We start from the raw sequence: 21,799 nt of genomic DNA on the forward strand, positions 1-21,799 counted from the left end.
TTCTGGCTGTGCCGTGCAGCATGTGGGATCTTAATTCCCCGCCCAGGGATTGAACCTGGGACTCCTGCATTGGAAGTGCAGAGTCTTAACCACTGGACCAGCAGGGAAGTCCCATCAAGTACAAATTTTAATTCCACTAAATAGAAAAGTAGTTAGCTTAGGTTATAAAAATATAAAGCTATTAGGCAGAGTTCAGTCATAACTTTTAAATGAACAGTAATCATGTCTCTCATTTTCTTCTTAATAATATGAGTACATCTGGGGGGGCTTTAATGCCAAACCTCACAAATGTATCCTATTAGCAGTCAACCCTCAAGATTAAAAAATGTTTTACACCAGATGACTGCCACAGCAAGTTCCACAGCTCATGGGCCCCGGGTCCCCTGCCCTGGGACCTGGGGATAAGTTTGGCTGCGGACATGGAAAAAAAAAAAAAAAAAATGTTTTACAGGGAATTCCCTGGCAGTCCAGTGGTTAGGACTCCACACTCTCACTGCCAAGGGCCTGGGTTCAATCCCTGGCGGGGGAACTGAGATCCTGCGGTGCAGCCAAAAAAAAAACAAAAAAACTTTTTACATAATCCTTATCTCATACAACCTAGAGCTACCCAGTGAGCTGCATGGCTGCCACAACTGCTCCTCTTGGTGGAGAGTTACTACGTTGCCGCATGATAATCTGCTTTTCCTATGTATGTAGCTATATGGCTACAGTCATAGCTTCACAATGTACTGCAGAGGTTAAACTTTCTAACCACAAAAAACTGATGCGCCTGTTTCAAATAAGTACAGAACTGGAGTTATATTTTTGCCTTTTTTCCATGCGGAATTAAAATCTGCTAAATACAGCTCATGGGGCTACTTTAACTTTCAAAGCACTGCTAAATAGCACTATTCTTGTCATGTCACCTCTGATCAATAAACCAAAGTCAGACTATGGCATTGTGTCAGAGCAGTTTTTCAGGAATGCTAACAAATTCCACTGAATCATCATATCTAGCTTTGTTTTCTAATGGATTTCAAATATTTCAAAACAGCTAGCCAACAGTTTAAAGGGGTCCCCACTGGCCAAATCTAGGGCAAAGTGTGTCAAAATAGTGATGGTAACATATATCCACCGACTGAAATAAGAATCTGTTAAGTCTACACTGATACAAAGAAATAAATATATAGGGGAGAAGAGAAAGCTCTTCCTTACAGAACACCAAGTATTAAATATAAAAGGAAGGAAGGAGTTAGAAAACTCATGAATAAATGCTAAAGCTAGTGGGTGAAACATCTGATATGGAACAGGATATTTACAGTCTCAAAATATCTTCCTATGAATTATTTATTAATTACAAAGGGAAAATAATAGAGAGACCTGGAGGACATACATTAACTCTGTGATATTCTTGCCGAAAATGTATAACTAGAATCTAATCACAAGGCTACAAAAACCCAAATGAGGTATGTTTTACAAAATAACGAGTGTGTATTTTTCAAAAATGCTACATTCAACAAAGTTTGAGGAATATTACAGATTAAAGGAGACTAAAGAGACGTGAATAAATGCAATATGTAATTCTGAACTATATCCTTGACCAGGAAAAGATGTTTATATAAAGGACAATATTGGGACACCTGATAAAATTTGAATGTATACTGTTGATTAGATAATAGTATTTTATCAATAAAATTCCTGATTCTGATACTGTACTGTGGTTATGTAAAACTCCACAAGCCTGGCCTAAGTTGGGGATATAATACTCCTGTCTGTGGCACTTCCTCAGGAGGATGACAGCTACCTATCTGCCAATCCCATAAAGCACTCCTATCTGTTCTTTTACCTGCTGTGCCTCTCATTATTTATTTAGTTAACAGAGATAAGCATAAGCTATAATAACATCAACGACTGATAATTTATAAAAACTAACAATCATAATCACCGATCATGATCTAAATGTTAGAGATAATTGGTAATCTTTCTCTAATAGCTAGACATCTGAGAAAAATGTTCTCAGATTATTAAGAATGATTCCCAAGAAACACTATGAAGGTAAAGTCTAGGCATGGAAACACTTGGCACCAAAAGGATTCATCACAATCCTAAATGAATCTGGCATGAAGTTAACATATCCATCTGTATCTATCTTCTCAGATGTGCTTTATGTGAAAGATTTAATTAGTGGTGAATCACAAGAACAGAACTCAAAGTTTCATCAGAAAGCTTATATTACAATTGAATGGAATTTTATTTTAAGAAATCTTAATTCCAGAAGTCATAAGAATTTACTGACTTCGTGAGATGTGGATACAAATTATTTTTACCAGAGTCTCTACTATTCTCCTCGGATTCCTCCTCTTCATCATCATCGGAGTACTTTTTCTTTGGAGTCTTTCTCCGCAAACGCCTGCTTTGCCTCATAGGCCGGGAGGGATGTCGCCTTAGTCTTCGGCTACAGAAATCAGTGTCGCTGTCATCATTAGATGGTGGGTCTTCTTCACTTTCATCTGGGTTCTCATCAGATACAACAAACTCATCTTGAGATCTGTCCAAGAGAAACCAAATGAATTATGATGGTACACTCAAAACCGTGAACCCGTTTTTGAGTTCTGAGTTCCAATTCTAACAAGTCCAGTGAATTATTAAGTAACGTTTAATGTAAAATATCCAGTTAACTGTATCAGTTTCCCTGTTTATAAAATGAAGAGATGTTTTGCCCCCTCTCCTTTTTTTAGAAGGAGTTATGAACATGAACTGATGCTGATTTTTGTACGTAAATTGCTTTGGCCTCTTGGGAAGTCCCCCACATACCTCAAATTCAACATGCCCAAAAGTGAACTCATTATTTCCTAACCTACTCCTCTCTTCTGTTCCCTAGCCTGGTATTTGGTACTGTCACCCATCCAGTAATTCAAAGCAGAAACCTGGTATTTATCCTAATTTCTTTCTCCCTTTTCATTTCTCACATCTAATCAATGACTCATTCCTCCGGAGTCTACCTCATAAAGGTAATATCTCAAACCTGATACCTCTTCTCAGTTCAGGCTCTCATATCCCATCTAAACTACTACAGCAATTCCCCAAAGTCTCTTTAATCTCTACACTCATTTTCCCTCAGTAAATCCTCCGAATGAATGCCAGGATGAATCTTTCTGAAACATAAACCTCATATTAGTCTGGTATTTTAAACCATTCAGTGGGTTTTCATCATCTTCAGGAAAGAGTCCAAATTCTTATGCATGACAAACAAAATACTCCATCATCTGGTTCCTTTTTATGTCTTGGCCACATTTCCAGCAGGGCACTTTCTGCTGCTTCCTCAATTCTTCTTATCCTGACACACCAGGAGTTTCCTAAATATTCTATGACGTTTTATGCCTGGCTGCCCTGGACAGGATTTCTCTGCTTAGAATACTTTCTTTCCTTCACTGCTTCTAATCTCAAATTCATCAATCTGCCCGATTCATTCTTCACATTTCAGATAAAACTTTATTTCTACTCTGAGGCTTTCCTTGACCTCCCTGGATTGATCTGGCCCTTCTCTGTACCCTGACTTATGTTTTAGTAGCTATCATATCATGCAGAATGACTTTTTTGTGGTTTATGTTTGTTTCCTCCACTAAACAATATGAGAGGAGAAACTTTGTGGTATTCTTTCCATACCTGCTCTGCAGGGAAGCCTTTCCTGATCTTCCATACTGAATTACTTGCCCCAACCCAAACCCCTATGGGTCACCAGAGAACAGTTTCTAAATACTCATACCTGTCCATTTCTCACATTTGACTGGGAACCTCTCATGGTCATGGTGGCAGAATGTGGCACAGAGGTACACCACAAATGAATGCTAAATGCTGTTCATGAAACTTAAATACAATGTTGAATATTAAACCAACAAGCATAGGGACTTCCCTTCCCTGGTCCAGTGGTTAAGACTCTGCACACCCAATGCAGGGGGCACAGGTTCGATCCCTAGTTGGGGAACTAAGATCCCACATGCCGCATCGTGTGGGCCCCCCCCAAAAAACAAACAATAACCCATAAAACTTCGTTTTAATCTAGAAAGAACCAAAATCAGCATCGCTGAATTTGTTTAAAGTATCCTGAAAACAGATTGTCTATGTGCATGAAGAACAAAAGCTCCATCAGAGCAGGGCCAAGCTCATCTGGTAGGCCTGTTCAAGCCTGGACCTAGAGAATGGGATCTACTGACAGACCACGCACCCATCACTGATCTTGAATTCATCCTCGCTCTCTTCTTCATCCAGGTTGCTGTCGCTGTCCAGATCATTTAGTCGCCGGCGTTTCTTCCGGCGAGCAGCAGCTGCCCTCTGGGGTCGTTTATTTTCTTTCCTTTCTTCATCCAAAATAGTAGAGATATCTTTTCCACGGTGGCCTGTGATAGTGGAGATATCTTTTCCTCGGCCAACTCCTGAGTCCAAGGGGAAGGGTGTAGGGCAGGTGAGGGGAAGAGAGGGAGGGAAAGAGAGAGAAAACTATGTTTATTAAAAGCTTCCCTTTAATATCTACAGATTGTCCTTAGCAGATTTTCATTTCTTTATTTTCTTCCTACAGATATGCAATTTTCTCACAACTTTAGCTGACAGAGCTCTCTTTTGTTTATCCTACTAAATAGAAGTTTACTATGTAGAGAACTTGCTTCTTCAAAAATTTTGAGGGCTTCCCTGGTGGCGCAGTGGTTGAGAGTCTGCCTGCCAATGCAGGGGACACGGGTTCAAGCCCTGGTCTGGGAAGATCCCACATGCCACGGAGCAGCTGGGCCCGTGAGCCGCAATTGCTGAGCCTGCGCGTCTGGAGCCTGTGCTTCGCGACGGGAGAGGCCGCGATAGTGAGAGGCCCCGCGCACCGCGATGAAGAGTAGCCCCTGCTTGCCACAGCTAGAGAAAGCCCTCGCACAGAAATGAGGACCTAACACAGCCATAAATAAATTAATTAATTAATTAAAAAAAATTTTTTTTGATATGATTCATGTACCATAATATTCACCCTTTTAAAGTGTATAATTCATAGGTTTTTAGTATAGTCACAAAGTTGTGCAACCATCACCACTAATTCCAGAGCATTTTTATCACCCCAAAAAGAAACCTCATACCTATCAGCAGTCACTCAAGAATCTCTTCTTGAAAGCTGTCTTTTGGACATGGCTTTATAGAAAGAGGCCAATCCATTTTTAAATTTTTTTTTTAAACTGTGTTTGCAGGGCAGAGAAAGTGAGAATTCAGCAGCAAAGATGTAAATAAGGCACACATGTCTGGAAAAGCTAGTGACTTCTTCAGTTTCACTACAAACAGCCTACTTATTATTAATCCTTTCTAGAGCTTTCATAATAACACTGTAGCACTGGTGATTTCCTACATAGCTCTTTAATTAAATTATCTTCAAATTCTTCTATTTTAATGTCACCCATTAAAGACTATGAAATTAATAAATTGATTTTTAATTGAAAGCAATCATTTAGATTCTGATTATCCATAATTTTTGTAACTTTGTAGCAGTAGTGATCTAAAAATGGAAAGACAACAGCAAAGTTTTCTGTTTGGAAGCAGAAGAAAATTTTTTAATCTAGGGAGGAACATTTAACCTAGGGAGGAACATTTATGTTTCATATCAGATTATAAAATAATACTACTTTTAAAATAATTAGAAGCTCTGAGTCTATACATTGACACCGTGTCCAGAGATTATTTTGAATCTCAGACAGTTAACATCAGTAGTGATCGTGATACATACTGAGGAGAGTAAGAAAATATGCTTGCTCACTGCTCTAATCAGGGCATCTTAGTTAACGTATTGGCCGAGTTAGATGAAAAAGAGAGAATGATAAACACATACCTCCTCCATCAGCCTCTTTGATATCATCTTCTATAGCTTCATCAATTGCTTCGTCAAACTCATCAAATCTAAAATACATACAACAATCACATTACAGCCTGTCCTGGCATATGGGTTAGGAAAATTGCCTCTGAAGTGAAAAAGGGCTGAATGTGAAACTGCTCTCTGCTACTTTGGGGCTGTGGGACTTGGATTAGACCACCTCAGTCCTGTTAACCTCAATTTCTTTGGTAAAACAGAGATTTATAAATCAGTATCTAATTCTAAGTTGTTTTTTCATTTTCAAAGATCATCTATACCAGGCAGCAACAAATATTTTTGTAATGGGCTTTGTAGACTGTACAATCTCTGTTGTAACTACTCAACTCTGCCATTGTAGTGCAAAATCAGCCACAGACAATTTAAGTGAATGAAAGTAGCTGTGTTCCAATATAACTCTATTTATAGACACTGTGATTTGAATTTCATGTAATTTTCAAATAATTTTATCCTTCTGGTTCTTTTTTCAACCATTTATCAATGTAAAAACCACTCCTAGGTCACGTGCTATACACAAACTGGCAGTGAGCTGGATTGGCCCACAGGCCAGTTTGCCAACCCGATTATACAAATCATATGACAAGGTAAACTGAACAAAATTCGTGTTCCAGAAATCATACTAAGTGTGAGGAGTATACTATTGTTGTTATTAAAGATTATATTATTATTATTACTGAAATTCATATACAGATGGTCAGAATTTTAAAACTAGCTAAACATACTTTTTGTCACAAGGGCTATTTCCTCCAACTTAAAGCAAAAAACCAAGACTAGATGATTCCTAAGATTTATTCACATACAAAACTCCTTTCACTTTAGAACTGAGGTGACCAAAAGATAAAGTGACTTGAAGATCATGCTAAATATGGTAATTACTAGCCACATGTGGCTATTTATATTTAAAATAATTAAAATAAAAAATGCTGTTCCTCACTAGCCATATTTCAAGGGCTCAACAGTGACATATGGCTACTGATTTCCATACTGGACAGCAAAGAAACAGAACATTTCCATAACCACAGTAAATTGGACAGCATTGGATTAAAGTTACACAGTGATTAACAACAGAGTTAAGACCAATAGCCAGGACTTCCCTGGTGGCGCAGTGGTTAAGAAATCCGCTTGCCAATGCAGGGGACACGGGTTTGATCCCTGGTCCAGGAAGATCCCACATGCCACGGAGCAACTAAGCCCGTGTGCCACAACTACTGAGCCTGTGCTCTAGAGCCCGCAAGCTACAACTACTGAACCCGTGCGCCACAACTACTGAGGCCCGCCAGCCTAGAGCCCGTGCTCCGCAACAAGAGAAGCCACCGCAATGAGAAGCCCGCACACGGCAACGAAGACCCAACGCAGGCAAAAAGAAAAAAAGAATAAAATCAAAAATCAAAAATCCTTTAAAAAAAAACAATGACTAATAGCCAAATATTTTGCCTTTTGAGTTGAGAAACTCATTACAGCTATAGATTTCCTCTCTAGGAAGATATATATACCTACACAAACATAACATTTTACATATAATTTCAGAGGATTCATAAGTTTCAGGTTAAGAACTTTTCTTCTACAACATATTTTTAAATGCAACAGTTTACTTCCAATTTTTTCATGATTATAAACAATGCTATGAAAAACATCCTTATAGATATAGCTTAGCTTTTCCTTAAGATAAATTCTGAGAAAGTAAAAATCTGTGCATCTATTCATCAGGCTAGAATAACAGATTCAGATAAAGCCGGATACAAAGTTAATGGAAAACAGGATTTCTCCCAAGGACAAGATGCAGCTGTAAAGTGCCGTAACAATCTATTTCTTTGAGCCACTACTACTTTCTTACTGAGACACTCTGTTTTCTAAATTCAGAGACCATCAGAACCCTTGGACAAAGGAAATTATAGCAGTAAGAATGAAACACCCACCCCTGCCTAGAGGATCTAAGTCACTTTTAACACAAATAAGCAGCCTTGATTTACATCCCAGATTCAGAGTTTGGATAAGGGGTTGGACACAACACTCCACACTCTTATCTTCATTGTTTTCAAGTAAATAGGACCCTGTGTCTACCATGCTGTCCACATATGATACTGACCCTTTCACAGTCCTGCTTTGCTTTGAGCCTTACTCTTCATTTAAATTTCATCTAAACTCTACCCTTCCTCAGTATCTTTTCATAACTTTATCTTTTCTTTTGTTTGGTGAGATGCCCCTTGGTTCCACTATGAGATTTTGTTGGATTATAGGTTTGTTCCTGGTATTCTTGCTACAAATAAAATTGTTGGCTTAAAGGGCATACAAATTGTTCTTCAAGGGTTGTAGCAATTTAAAATACAACCATGAAGTGAATTTTACCATTAAGATTTTTTTGCTAATATGGAAAAACAAAATTATTTTGTTCCTTAATTTTAATTTGAATACCCAGTAAAGCCAATATTATTTTCATGTTTACTGGTCATTTTTACTTTTTCATTTGCAAGTACTGGTTTGTGTCCTTTCCCCATTTTATTAGCCAGTACATTCATCTTTCCTTACAGATCTGTAAGAGCTTTTTATGTATTAAAGATTTTAACATCTTTGTCATATGTTGCAACTATTTCTATCCAAAGTGTATTCCCCACCCCCCCCTTTTTTTGGGCCACGCCATGGCATGCGGGATCTTAGTTCCCCAACCAGGGATCAAACCAATGCCCCCTGCAGTGGAAGTGCTGAGTCTAAACCACTGGACCACCAGGGAAGTCCCCAAAGTGTATTTCCCCTTTAACCTTTGCTTATTTTTTCAAGTTTTGAGACAGGAAAACTGACATTTTGTCCTGCTATCATTACAAATATGTGCCCATCACATCTCCAGTCAGCCTCCCTCCCAAATAAACAAACAAAACAAATCATGCTGTCTACTTCTAGTCTTCAAAATACATGGAAACTTAATTTTTCTTAAGGAACTGATTTCCTAACAAAAATGGCTTTTTATCCTTGACTTCAGCAATGTTAATGTCTGAAGTATGCAACAGTCTTTGCAGACACCATGTGGAAAAACTATTTCCACTATGAAAAAAACTATATACTCACTGTTATTTTAAAAACTCATAAGCCATTCCTTTTGAATTTTAACTCCTTTACAAAATTTCTTTGCAAGCAAACATTTTCTTTTGTAAATGCTTTTTGTCTGAGTCTTTCTTAATTTTATATAATCAAATATCCTTTTCACTGTTGTTTCTGTGTTTGGTGTTATGCTTAAAAAGTTGCTCCTTACATAAGAATATATATCTTCCTTACCTCCTTTTGGGAACTAGGCAGGGTATAAATAAATGAATCACAATACATATTATGCTAAAAAACATAGTTTATATTACTGTTATATAATTTTAAGCTGAAGGGATCATCTGGGTTAGTTCACCATCATAGGTATGTCAACCAAGACCCAGGGAAATGGACTAACCACTCAAAGATACATGGCTAATTAGTGGCGTGGTGAGGGCTATAATCTGAAGTCTTCTGGCCCCCAATCCAATGCTCCTTCTAGTCAACTTTGACATCATCCTCTGTTAGGAGCTATAAGAATCCGACAAACAATTATTAAATGATAGTAGTGATGAAATTTTTGGGGGGGGGGTTTTCTGTGTTGATATATTAAGTGCTTTAGATTTTATCCTCACAACAGTCCCATTGCACCCCATGTATAAAGTAAATTCTAGGTGTATTTAGAGCTTAAATATGACGAATAAAACTTTAAAAAATTAGAGCATATGGAGGACTCTATTAAATCTCTTTAAAAAGTACTAAGAAGCAGAAGGAAAAAAGAAAAATTGAGAAGAGACATACAAATGCCCAACAAGCACATGAAAAGATGCTCAACATCACCAACCATCAAGGAAATGCAAATCAAAATCATGAGACATCACCTCACATCTGCTAGGATGGCCGCCATGAAAAAAACAAAAGCCGACAAGTGTTGGTAAGGACGTGGAGAACCCAGAAACCCTGTACACTGTTGGTGGGAATGGAAAATGGTGCAGCTGCCATGGAAAACAGCATGGCGGTTCCTCAAAAAAACAAAAACAGAACTACCATATGATCCAGCAATCCCACTTCTGGGTATATACCCAAGATGAAATGCTAATAAAACAAATTTCTTCTCCCATTAAAAACCACAATTACATCAGGATTGAAAGACAATACAGTTCCCCTATGATGCTTGTTCTGATAATGTAAATTTGTTCCAACATAACTGATATATTAGGAAATAATTCAAGCATAACATGTATTTCATACTTGCTTATATGTAATTTTCCTTGTGAGAAACACTAGGTAAATGTAGAAAACTGCACCAGCTGCGTAGGAATACACAAAACAAACACGTGCACACACCTTACAAACGTTTACCAGCTACCCAAGCTCATCATGTGTGTTATAAGCTATAGCCATCTGCATCTGGTATTACAACTTTCTGGCTGATTTCAAATAACCCTCCTTCTACCACTACACAATAATTTACAAATTGCAACTCTCCTCACAATCACTTCCACAGACAAGCTTCAGGTCTTTTTTCAACATAAAATGTCGTATTTATTGTAGTATTTATGTTATTTCTTAACCACTTAAGATGTGTCAAATGGTACTACCGTTGTTATCTTTTTTTTTTTTAATGTGTCACTAATGAAGTTTTTGAGTGTGTGGCCCTAACTCCATATTTCCCATAATCCCTATAGTTTTTGTGCAATTTTGCACACAATGGCAATTTTTAGGAATGCATTTGTTGTGTTTTAGTAGAATTGACTTTAACACTTGCACTTTCCATTAGTAGGTTTTTACTTCACTAGTTTTAATGATTTTATAAAAAAACGGTACTTTTTCAAAGTTTTTTTTTTTTCTTAAGCAATAAGATGGACACCATTCCCATAAATATTAAGGATTTTACTCTTACTGATCCTACTGCATTTTATTTTATTTATAACATTTTATGGAAAAACCCAAACAAACTTTTCGGCCAACCCAAAATAAAGTTTTAACAATAACAACAGAAACTACACAAGGGGAACTCTTTCATGATCACTGACAAAAGTTTATAATCAGGAAACAAGCTTAAAGTTCTATAAAATCAACTCTGTTTTTCATCTCCAGTTATTCAAGTTAAAAGACTGTTTTGGTGTTGTCTAACAATGGTCTAAAATAACTAAAATATCATTTATTTATTATTTGAGTGAGACAGGGTGGTTTCGTGGAAAGAACACTAGATGAGCAAACAATTAGAAGATAAGGTTTTAGTCTAGGTTTAGCTACTAACAGAGTGACTATGGAAAAATCTCTCTCTGATATTTCTGGTGGCAGATGGTAAACCAGACTATATTTATTGAGTCTCTCAATAGGCACTGATGGAGCACTATGCTAGCTGTAAAGAACAGAGGGATGCATAACACGGACATGGTACTTACCTTCATGTTAACAGTATAGTGCGGGAGAGCAATATTAATCAAAAAATTAAAATCACGATTGTTACGACTATAGAAGTACTTTCAAGAAGACAAACTGGTTGCTATGAGGGCATATAATAGAGGGGTTTGATTAAGAGAAGACTGTTAACAAGGTAAAAAACAGGAGAGAAATTCTAGGCAGAGTAAACAGTCTACACAAAGGGACCAAAAGAAGACAGTGTGGCTAACCTGAGAGAGTAAGGAAAAACGTGGATGAGGTGGAGCTGAAAAGCTAAGTGCAGGGCAGGCTATGCAGTGCCTGTGGGCCTTGGTAAAGGCATCGGTTCTTATCCCCAGAGCTACAGAAATTGGACAAAGTATGTTAAACAGAAGAGGATAACATGAGCAAATTACATTTGGAAAAGATGATGTTGGCTGCTCTAAAATTCTATGATTCTAAAGACGGTAAGTAAGAAATATATATACAACTTCTAATCATCACTGTCATTGTAATGGGAAAAGCATATACTTTGGGGTCAGGTTGTTTCAAAAACATTTTCCACTCCTTCATTCTCACAGATTTCATACCTATAACTTATACATTTCCGTGTTCTTGTTGACCTCCTTTCAAGCAAGTTTGCTTTGGATTTTTTAGAATCTTTTTTCTTTTCTTCATGATCTTCAGAAAAATCTGGCTCCTGGTTTAAAAATATGATAATAAGTATATAGGTTATTACTCACAACAGAACAAAGTTCCTTGGAATTAATAGCTTTCTAATGTCCATCTAGGCAGCACATGTGAAAGGTTTAAAAAAAGTGAAATGATTCCCTCAAAACTGAAGAAACATGGCAACACTAAGTACAGAGATTAAAAAGAATATTGGTGATCAAAGGATGAAAACACTTCTGTATTAAACTTACGCTTTTGTGAGTTTATAATTACCTTTTTTAAAACAATCATGATGAAGTCTATCCACCGATAATGAAACTTAACACACATAAATCAAAAGATATGCTGAATAAATCTAATGGATTTAGAAGAAGAAAGGGGCATGGTGCTCCAGAAAAATAACTAACCAAGACAGGTTATTTCAGTGTGTGATTTAATTAAGCCTGAATGAAACTGCATATGAAACTAAGAAAATTTCTTCATTTCAAATGAATATCATGTTACATATACTTTCACTCATGAGATAGCTTTCTCAATTATAAATTAGATTAATAAATGCAAAACAATGGTATCCCTTCAAAGAAACTGAACTGTAAGAACACAAATTGAAGTTTCTGATAACCCCCAAAGCAGGGAATTAAAAACCAAATCTCCCTGAACTATTTTTTAGTCACTTTACATAAATAGCACATAAAGAAGCTAAAAACGAATTACCCAATTTAGGTTAAAAAAAAAAAAAAATAGAACATAAACTCCGTGGGGTGAGCTTTAAGCTTGGTTTGGATGTGATATTACATTTTGGGGCTATCTGCATACACGTAATTTCAATCATGAGGGAAATGGGTGATTTCTTTAAGGTGCTAAATTTTCATTTTTAATAAAATAGGTATACTATATATTTAAAAACACTCATGTTATATAAAGTGAGTTAAATTTTAGAACAATTTTGGCAGTCTCCTCTTTAAAAATACTATAAACCAGAAACTTACTTGTGGAGGAATGATGTTTTCAATACTGATACCCACATACACCAAGCGTTCTTTCCTTTAAGTAAAAAACAAAAAAGCACACAGTGAGATTTGCTAAAAATGAAATTGTAATGAAAACATTACTAACACAGATAATACTAAAATTATGATTCATGGTAACAGCAGAAGCTAGGTCACAGACATGTTAGTTATTATCCATGAAACTTATAATATTGGTATCTGTGGCAGGCACAAAACTTCCTAAAGGTATGAAAACTTAGCTTTAGAAGTGACTTATGCCAGGTAAAATAAAACCTGTAAGTGAAACAGACAAGGAAATCTGATGAAAAGAGTCATGCTTGTGACTCACTGATGAAGTGATTAGATGGAACACCAACTCTGGACAAACTGGATCTTTGTTATGCTGGAAGTTCTCAGTAATATTTTATGTGAATGATTCTAAGACCATCCACTTCTTGTTTGCAGAGAAGAAAAGCAGCAATACAGCCATATGTCTCTGCACTCTAGGATGCTTACAACAAAGATATCTTCAGAGCCAGTTAAGACTTCTCCAGAAAATGTGGATTTATGGACACTAATGACATAGAGTTTCATTTCAAAGAAATCTTTGTTGATTTTAATTCAACAGATTTTACACAACGAATTGCTATATAGAACAGAAGCTTTCTCTGGTTCTCCCAAAGTTAATTCAATTCACCAAGAACAGCTGAGCTTTTACATACATGCCAGTGTATGTTCAACTAAACAGAAATAGTAACCACTCTTCCTCCCTTTATTTGTGATGTCCCATATAGGACATTAATGATCCAGTTGTGTGGGTCCTTTAGAACACAGCCTTTATTGCCCCATAAACCCTGGGCTAACAAGAATTTTATACTCTTTTTAAGAGATGGGTTATGAAGCTATTAAATAAAAACTGGCATGTAAGAAAATAATAAAGTTATTTTAATCAAAACTTGTTTAAAAAAATTAGTACAGTTAATGAACTAAAAACTAGGAAAGGAAGAACAGTACTAGCTGAAATTAATAGGGAAGGCTACGTGGATAATTCAAAACTTCAGCTCTCTGTTATTAAATATGTTTGACATGTCTCTTTACATTAACCAAGTTTATTGTGGTATCAGTTTCCTCTTTCATACCTCAAAAGCTCTATTTTCACTTGACCATTATTTCTTTTCTCAACTCAATTGAAAAAACACTTAGTCATGTTCTACGTTAGGTCTTGACTTGTGTCAGGCTTGGAAATCGAAAGGTAAATGAGACATGGTTCTTGCCCTCACAATTATTTAACAACTAACTGTAGTCCATTATGAACAGGTATAATGGAAATGAGAAAAAGGAATGGATTTTCTCTGAAGAGCTGAGAAACTCAGGAAGGCTTTAAATAGGTGGTAATATCTGAGTAAGATCTTGAAGGTAGGTATGACTTCTCATCAAGGCATTCTCTTGCTCAGTAATCTTATGAAAGTTACATCTTCCATTCTATCTCACCACCTAGCTCAATGATCATATTGGGCCCAGACCTTATTATTACCAATAACCACACCCTTTTTAAAATTTCAATTTCAAGGAACCTGTTCTCTGACTTCTACTGACTCACTTTCCAGCTCACTCCCTCTGTTACACTGATCTCAACCATTCCCTGACTCCAGTGGGACCTCTATCCACTGACCCTGCCCTTTTTTCACTGTCCAGCACTCCCTTTGTGTCCTTACTTTCCCCCTTACCTGGCTTAGACTCCATGGTCCATCATTACAAATACTCCTTTGCATACACTCTCAAATTCCTTGTCTCTTTCTCTCCTTCCCTCTGTTATATTACCTGGAAAATTCCAACCCTGATTAAATCCAACTCTCTGCTAGCAAAGCACTAGTAATAGTACTTTGGAAGTACACAGCTGTTTGAATTCCCAATAATTTCTGGCACCAAGTCCAGGAAGGGACATTTACATATCAGCTGGATGGACTTCTGAAACATCAGATTTCACAGAGCATCACAGCTCCAGCTCTATAGACAGTTGCTGGCTAGTTACTAATTACTCACTGACACATCCTTCTTTTCCACCATACCGTAGAGCCACATATCATACACCTCATGTTGATTACATTGCCTGGCATAAAGCAGGTGCTCAATAAATGTTCATTAAATGTTGACTAAAAGAACAAACAAGGGGAAAGATACTCTAGCACTATGACATAGACAGTAAGCAAGGCTCTAAGTTGTTAGGATGAATGCTAGAGAAATTATTTCACAGATTTGAAACAGGATGAATAAAAATGCTCACTTTTAAAAAGAGATGAAGTCACCTGAATTTACAGGTAATATATTATTTGCTTTAGAAACATACATATTTTGCTATTTAGAGCTCCTAATGTATACATATATTAGGAGTTATAAATAATGAAAGCTTTGTTAACCAGATTTTTGGGGGAATTAACAAACAACACTAACAGTTAACTTGCCTTGTTAGAATGGTCTCATATAGGATTTAGTGTGTGATGTAAAGGCACAATTACAGATGTCCTCTTAAAGGATGACATTTAAGTAAAGAGGATTACCAAGGATAGAAGAGAAAGTAGATGAACTAGTAAATGGGAGACCAATAATATAAACAAATGTTGTGGCACATTTTAACATAAATTTCTAAAACTGAAAGTATTTCTTAACTGCAGCAGCATATTCTAAAGTGTGTGAGGCAAGAGTAAAATAAATGTTCACCAATCTTTCCACATATAAAACGTACAAGCATCACAGGCCTCCAAAGAATAAACGGATATAAGGTAAGTATGAGACAAATTCTTAGTGGTTTACATTCTTGGCTTTTAGAGAGAATCTACTTTCTTCCAAGTCCTTAAAGGGTGAGCCTATTAGCTATCTACACTGCTAAGTCAGATCAGCTTCAGAACATGAACTCATTTCTCAGAAGGGCAGGCAGATTGCAGGAAGACCGAGTCTAATTTTTAATTATGATTTAATTTGAAGCATCTTTAGTTAGATCTTTTCCAGTGTCAAAAATTAAGAAAGGAGCAGTTTGCACATCAAAATAGTCCTAATAACTGTATACAGGACTGTTAGTTCCTACATATAAAGGTATTTAGACAACTGATTAAAAAAAAAGTACTACTTTTATCTCCTAGTGAACTTCAGAGATAAACTTTGCCTTTAAACTAAGCAGCATACATTATGAGCCAGAGAGAGCTCAAGGTGAGCAGTAAAGAGGAAAAAGGATCTAGAAGCTGAACCCATTTTTAAGGTTCAACTTGGCACAGAGTAAAGTGTGTGGACTATGGAATGAGCAGACTGTCTCAACGCAAACTGAAGTTTTGAGGGGAACACTATGTGACGGAGGTAAAAGTTAAAGTAGCAGCAAATGAAGGGGCAATCAGGAGACACTGCTTAGATTTTTCTCATACCATGTACAGATGGGCATCAAGTCCTACTGATTAATCCTCTGAAAATTCTCTTCAACCTCTCTACTTTATTATCATGATGACTGCTCTAGTTCGGCCTCACTGGCTCTCATAGACTTTATTCCAACAGCCTCAACTCTAATTCCTTCTTCTTACTGTTACCAGGGCATTTTTTCTGAAATAAAAGTCTGATTATGCACATCCCTCCTTTGATGGCTCCCCCATGCCTCTAGAGAATAATTCAAATTTCCTAGCCAGTTATGCAAAGCTGTTCACAATTTGGCCTCGGTTTCCTTTATAGCTTCATCCCCCGCCACTCTTTTACTCTCACATTTACACTCTCTTTGCTTGTACTGTGCTCTTTGCCTGAAATATCCTTTCTCTGCATGTCCACCTATATAACCCCTAGTTATCTTCCAAGGACTTCCCTGATAACCCCAACTCCTAGGAGAACTAAAGTGCTCCTCCACAATGTTCTAGTATTGCTCCAAATATACCTCGATTTGTCTACTTTACTGAATCACTGGTTCATACATCTGCGTCCTCTGGTAGAAGGTGAACTCCAGGTAAGCAAGAGCTTTGTCTTACTCATATTTTCTCTTCAGTTTGGAACACAGTAGGAATGAATGAATGTTTAGCAATAGACTAATCAACAAAGGTACATATAAACATAAATAAATACAAACTTACTGTCTTGATTTTGAGCCCCCTTTAAAGATTAAGCTCAACTCCAATCTTACCTCCTCCAAGAAGCCTTCTTCAACTGCTTTAGACCACACTGCAGTGGCATATTGAAAAGGGAGGCATTGCTTACAGTCAGTAGGACACAGTTCAGTTCAGCATTTAAATGCTCTTTATTTCACCAGTGTTAATTCTGCCCACCCAAAGAGACGACATGGGTAACTAAACTGTAGACCAGTTCTTACAGTTTTCTTGTACTCCCTACATACTTAGCTACATATCCTCCACAATACTTGGGCCAATACTTATTCAGAGTAGGTTCTGATAAATATTTTAGATCAGGGATTGGCAAACTTTTCCTGTAAAAGGACAGATAATAAATTAGGTTTGGGTAATGAGGTCCCTGTTGCAACTACTCAACTCCGCTGCTATAGTGCAAAAGCAGTCACAGGCAACATATAAACCAATGAGCATGGCTGTGTTCCAATAAAACTTTATTTATGGACAATGAAATCAGAATATACAATTTTCATGTGCCATGACATATGATTTTTGATTTTTTTCTAATCATTTAAAAAAGAAAAAACCATTCTTAGCCGGGCCGTATTTGGCCCACAGGTCAGAGTTTGCCAAACCCTGCCTTAGACAGACACATTAGTCTACACTGGAAGACAATTCTGAGGTCAAATTCCCAAGTAAAACATTAACACATGTATCACAATACCTGCGTTCAGCACGTTCCTTCTTCTTTAAGGCAACATCCAAATCCTGCAATTGTTCCTCTAATTTTTCACACAGTAGTTTCTGAAAAAATAAAACAGATGAGTGTCATTTTACACACCTTTCCACAATAATTTTATCTTGCCTATTAGCTATAGATACCATGCTATGAGAGCTGATAAGGGGCCACGCAGTGAACACTGAAATGTTCCTTGTATTTAATTAAATAAAGACATGCCGCTTCAGTTCATCCACTGAACTGAAGATGAGCAGGGTATCTTTAAACTAACACACATGTTAAAGAAACTTATAGCTTTGCCAAGAAACATGTTCAATGCTTATCTTGCTGGCAGTAATCAATGTTTAAAATAGCATTTGGTTCACTGTATATACATGACAGTGATTAAAAAATTTTTTTAAATCCTAAGACTTTTTTAAGGAAGAAGGTTTATGTACAATAAAATACAATGGTGCCAATCACTATTTTTTAAAAAGAGAATGGAAAAAAATTTACAAAACCATGCCACATGGTTACTGGGTCAAAACAGAGCTGAAGAATGTAATTGCTAAAATGACGCTAAGCCAAAAAAATTCCACTTTACTAAGAAATGCAATAAAGGCCATCTTTTTTTTTTTTTTGGCTGTGCTGTGCGGCTTGCGGCATCTTAGTTCCCCAACCAGGGATCGAACCCATGCTCCCTGCAGTGGAAGTGCAGAGTCCTAACCACTGGACCGCCAGGGAAGTCCCAAGGCCATCATTTTTAAAGTAAAATGAGACTGGGCTTGTGAGAGAAAGGACCTCTTGGATGCAAAAAAATATCCTGTTCTTCATTTTTAAAAGAAATCCACCTGAATCGAGATACGAGAGAAACAGAATCCATGTTTCTATTCAAAGTACCATTATAATGGTGCATAATTCATAATATCATCTATAAAACTGACAAAAAGAAGGTAGGCAGAAATGAAAAAGAGAATGAAACAAAGGGATAAACAAAAGGAAGAAACTTATTTCTTCCCTTGTATATTATCTTAATTTGGGGGTTTTTGTGCCTTTAACGAACGTGAGAAAAAATAAACCAGAGATTATAATTTTACAAAACCCAGAGGTCTTCTAAGAATTGCTTTGGAAAAAAAATAAAGGGAAGACCTAAAAGATACTAATAAAAAGTAGTTTTTATCAATAGTCTCTTAATTTCACAGAAATTTAAACAAGAGATGAACAATATCTACAAATTGAAGATTAAAATGTTTAGTGGCTGTCAAGAAATATTATTAATTTAAATATAAAATCAAAGACTGGAAAAACAGAACTGTGCTGGGTCATCATACATGTTGGCAAGGGGGGCAGAACCATTCTCCATCTGGGATGATCATGAGAGGAGGGCGAAGGCAGGCAGTGTGGTATCCACTGTCACAAGAGTCGCACAGGAGAATCTGAAAAAAACCACAGATTAATAGTCAACCTAACTCTATGACTAATATTCAATGACTCAAGTTAAAATAAGGACATTTCTATATTTCTTAGCATAAAACTAAGTAATATACTACACTATACTCTTTATCTGCATAAAGCATAATAATAAAAAAGCTCTGATAGGGGCTTCCCTGGTGGCGCAGTGGTTGAGAATCTGCCTGCTAATGCAGGGGACACGGGTTCGAGCCCTGGTCTGGGAAGATCCCACATGCCACGGAGCAGCTGGGCCCGTGAGCCACAATTGCTGAGCCTGCGCGTCTGGAGCCTGTGCCCCGCGACGGGAGGGGCCGCGATAGAGAAAGGCCCGCGCACCGCAATGAAGAGCGGTCCCCGCACCGCGATGAAGAGTGGCCCCCGCTTGCCGCAACTGGAGAAAGCCCTCGCACGAACCGAAGACCCAATACAGACAAAAATAATAAATAAATAAATAAATAAATAAAAAAGAAAATCCTTTAAAAAAAAAAAAAAAAAAAAATCTCTGATAATTAGGAACCTAACATGTCTTTTTTTTTTTTTTGGGCCTCACTGCACAGCTTGTGGGATCTTAGTTCCCTGACCAGGGATTGAACCCGAGCCCTTGGCAGTGAGAGTGCGGAGTCCTAACCACTGGACCGCCAGGAAACTCCCCTCTAAGATATAATTAAAAAAAAAAATTTAAGAACCAAAAAAAATAAAATGTTAAGCTAACAAATTAAGTGAAAAATAAGTCTTTTCTGAACTAGAGTTACAATCCTTTTTTTGTATGCCATGAGGAATATGACAACACATTCTTTATAACAGAGTTTTATAGCTGAAGTACCATAAACTCCCCTACCACACAAAGGACTTTTAAAATACAAATAATTTCCACTGTAAATAGCATTTCAATTACCTATCTGTAAGAAACACTCATGGCTCCTTTTATCATGTAAATTCAAACATGAGAGGAATCGAACTACACTAAGGACAATCATGTTCAAATAAAAAAGCTACGAATAATTAATCTTAAGTTGATTATTTTTTGCTATTCGAGTTTCAGATGACCAGTTCTCTAAAACTTAAAATGGTACACACTCATGAATTAAACTTAAAAAAAATCCTTTATTTTAAAATAATTTTTGATTTATGGAAGAGTTGCCAAGATAGGACACTAACGTTAATATCTTACATAACCATGGTACATTTACCAAAACTTAAGAAATTAACATCAGTATAAAACTATTAACTAAACAACAGACATTATTCAGACTTCACCAGTTTTTCCACTATTGTCCTTTTTTTGATTCTAGGATCCAATCCAGGATATTACACTGCATTTCATCATCTCTTCTTAATTTCCTCTGATCTGTAACAGTTTCTTGGTCTTTCTTTGTTTTCCATGACTTTGACAGTTTTGCAGAGTACTAGTCAGATATTATGCAGACTGCCCTCAGTTTGGGTTTGTCTGATGTCTTCTCATGATTATGAAGTTATGGGTTTTTGAGAATACCATAGAGGTGAAATGCCCTGCTCACTACATCATATCTGGGGGTACATGATAGCAATATGACTTATTACTGGTGACATTAACTTTGATCACTTGGTTATAGTAGTGTCTGTTGTTTTTCATTACTGTAAAGTTACTTTTCACTTTCTATACTCTATTCTCATTAAAAGTGGTAACTCCAGCCCATACTCAAGGGGAAGGGAATTAAGCTCCACTTTTTGAAGAGAGGAGTATCAAAGAATTTGTAGAGATAAGTTAAAATCACCACAGTAATTAATAAATATTTGGGGGGAAGATATGTTGAAGTTATGCTATACCCTGTTTTTCCTTACAGTTTCACCCACTAGTTTTAGGACTCATCAGTGGATCTTGCTGCAATAATTATTACTGGGAATTCCCTGGTGGTCCAGTGGTTACGACTCTGTGCTTCCACTGCTTGGGACCTGGGTTCGATCCCTGGTCTGGGAACTAAGATCCCACAAGCAAAACAAAACAAAACAAAACAATTATTACTACAGTGTTCTAATGGTGATTTTCTGTTTTCCTCATGCCCTCAACATTTGCTATTTGGAATTCTTCTATAAAAAAAAAAAAAAAAGTCCCTCCCCCATTACCCCATTTTTTTGTTTATTCAATTATTTATTTGTATCAGAATGAACTAATGAATATTATTTTATTCTTTGGGTTGTAATCTAAAACAATTATTTAATTTATTGTTCAAATTGTTCTAGCTATTGATATACTAGGAGTTTTCAGGTTGGCCCCTGTGTCCTTAGGACTCATCTGCATGCTTTTATTTTTTTTTAAAGCACTTCCTTACTTTCTGGTAATACAGAATACTCTAGGCACATCTTATATTTTCCTTGCCCAAGCCTTAGAATCAGCCATTTTCCCCAGAAACACTGGTTCTTTTATTGGAGAATGGTATTTAGAAATCGAGATCTGGGTGCTGAGTGCTCACTGCTCCTGGGTATCCCTGATTCTAAGTTCTCACAGAGGACAGAGCTAGGAAATACATATATGTATAGCACCCCATGTATATACATATATCTATATTAAAATAAGCATGAGTTCATACTAATAACTCACCATCTAATCCAGCACCACAGGGTTCAT

The 21,799-nt window shown here is 36.8% G+C and overlaps 1 protein-coding gene and 2 non-coding genes across 3 annotated transcripts in view; 1 reads left to right on the forward strand and 2 right to left on the reverse strand.

The window, feature by feature from the left end:
* RSF1 (remodeling and spacing factor 1) overlaps positions 1-21,799 on the reverse strand; it is a 180,944-nt gene that overhangs the window by 4,943 nt on the left and 154,202 nt on the right. The window contains exons 8-14 of the mRNA XM_057552345.1: positions 19,074-19,178; positions 17,749-17,828; positions 12,934-12,988; positions 11,863-11,972; positions 5,834-5,901; positions 4,205-4,412; positions 2,307-2,527 (exon numbers count right to left, since the gene is read on the reverse strand). Coding sequence (XP_057408328.1) covers positions 2,307-2,527; positions 4,205-4,412; positions 5,834-5,901; positions 11,863-11,972; positions 12,934-12,988; positions 17,749-17,828; positions 19,074-19,178 — 847 coding nt within the window. The remainder of the gene's footprint in view (positions 1-2,306; positions 2,528-4,204; positions 4,413-5,833; positions 5,902-11,862; positions 11,973-12,933; positions 12,989-17,748; positions 17,829-19,073; positions 19,179-21,799) is intronic.
* On the reverse strand, positions 35-107 carry TRNAG-UCC (transfer RNA glycine (anticodon UCC)). Its single transcript has one exon. It is a non-coding gene; the product is annotated as a tRNA-Gly (tRNA).
* On the forward strand, positions 301-423 carry LOC130708968 (small nucleolar RNA SNORA5). The gene has a single exon (XR_009009378.1). It is a non-coding gene; the product is annotated as a small nucleolar RNA SNORA5 (small nucleolar RNA).

Source organism: Balaenoptera acutorostrata, chromosome 9, assembly GCF_949987535.1.
Source record: "Balaenoptera acutorostrata chromosome 9, mBalAcu1.1, whole genome shotgun sequence".
NCBI lineage: Eukaryota > Metazoa > Chordata > Mammalia > Artiodactyla > Balaenopteridae > Balaenoptera > Balaenoptera acutorostrata.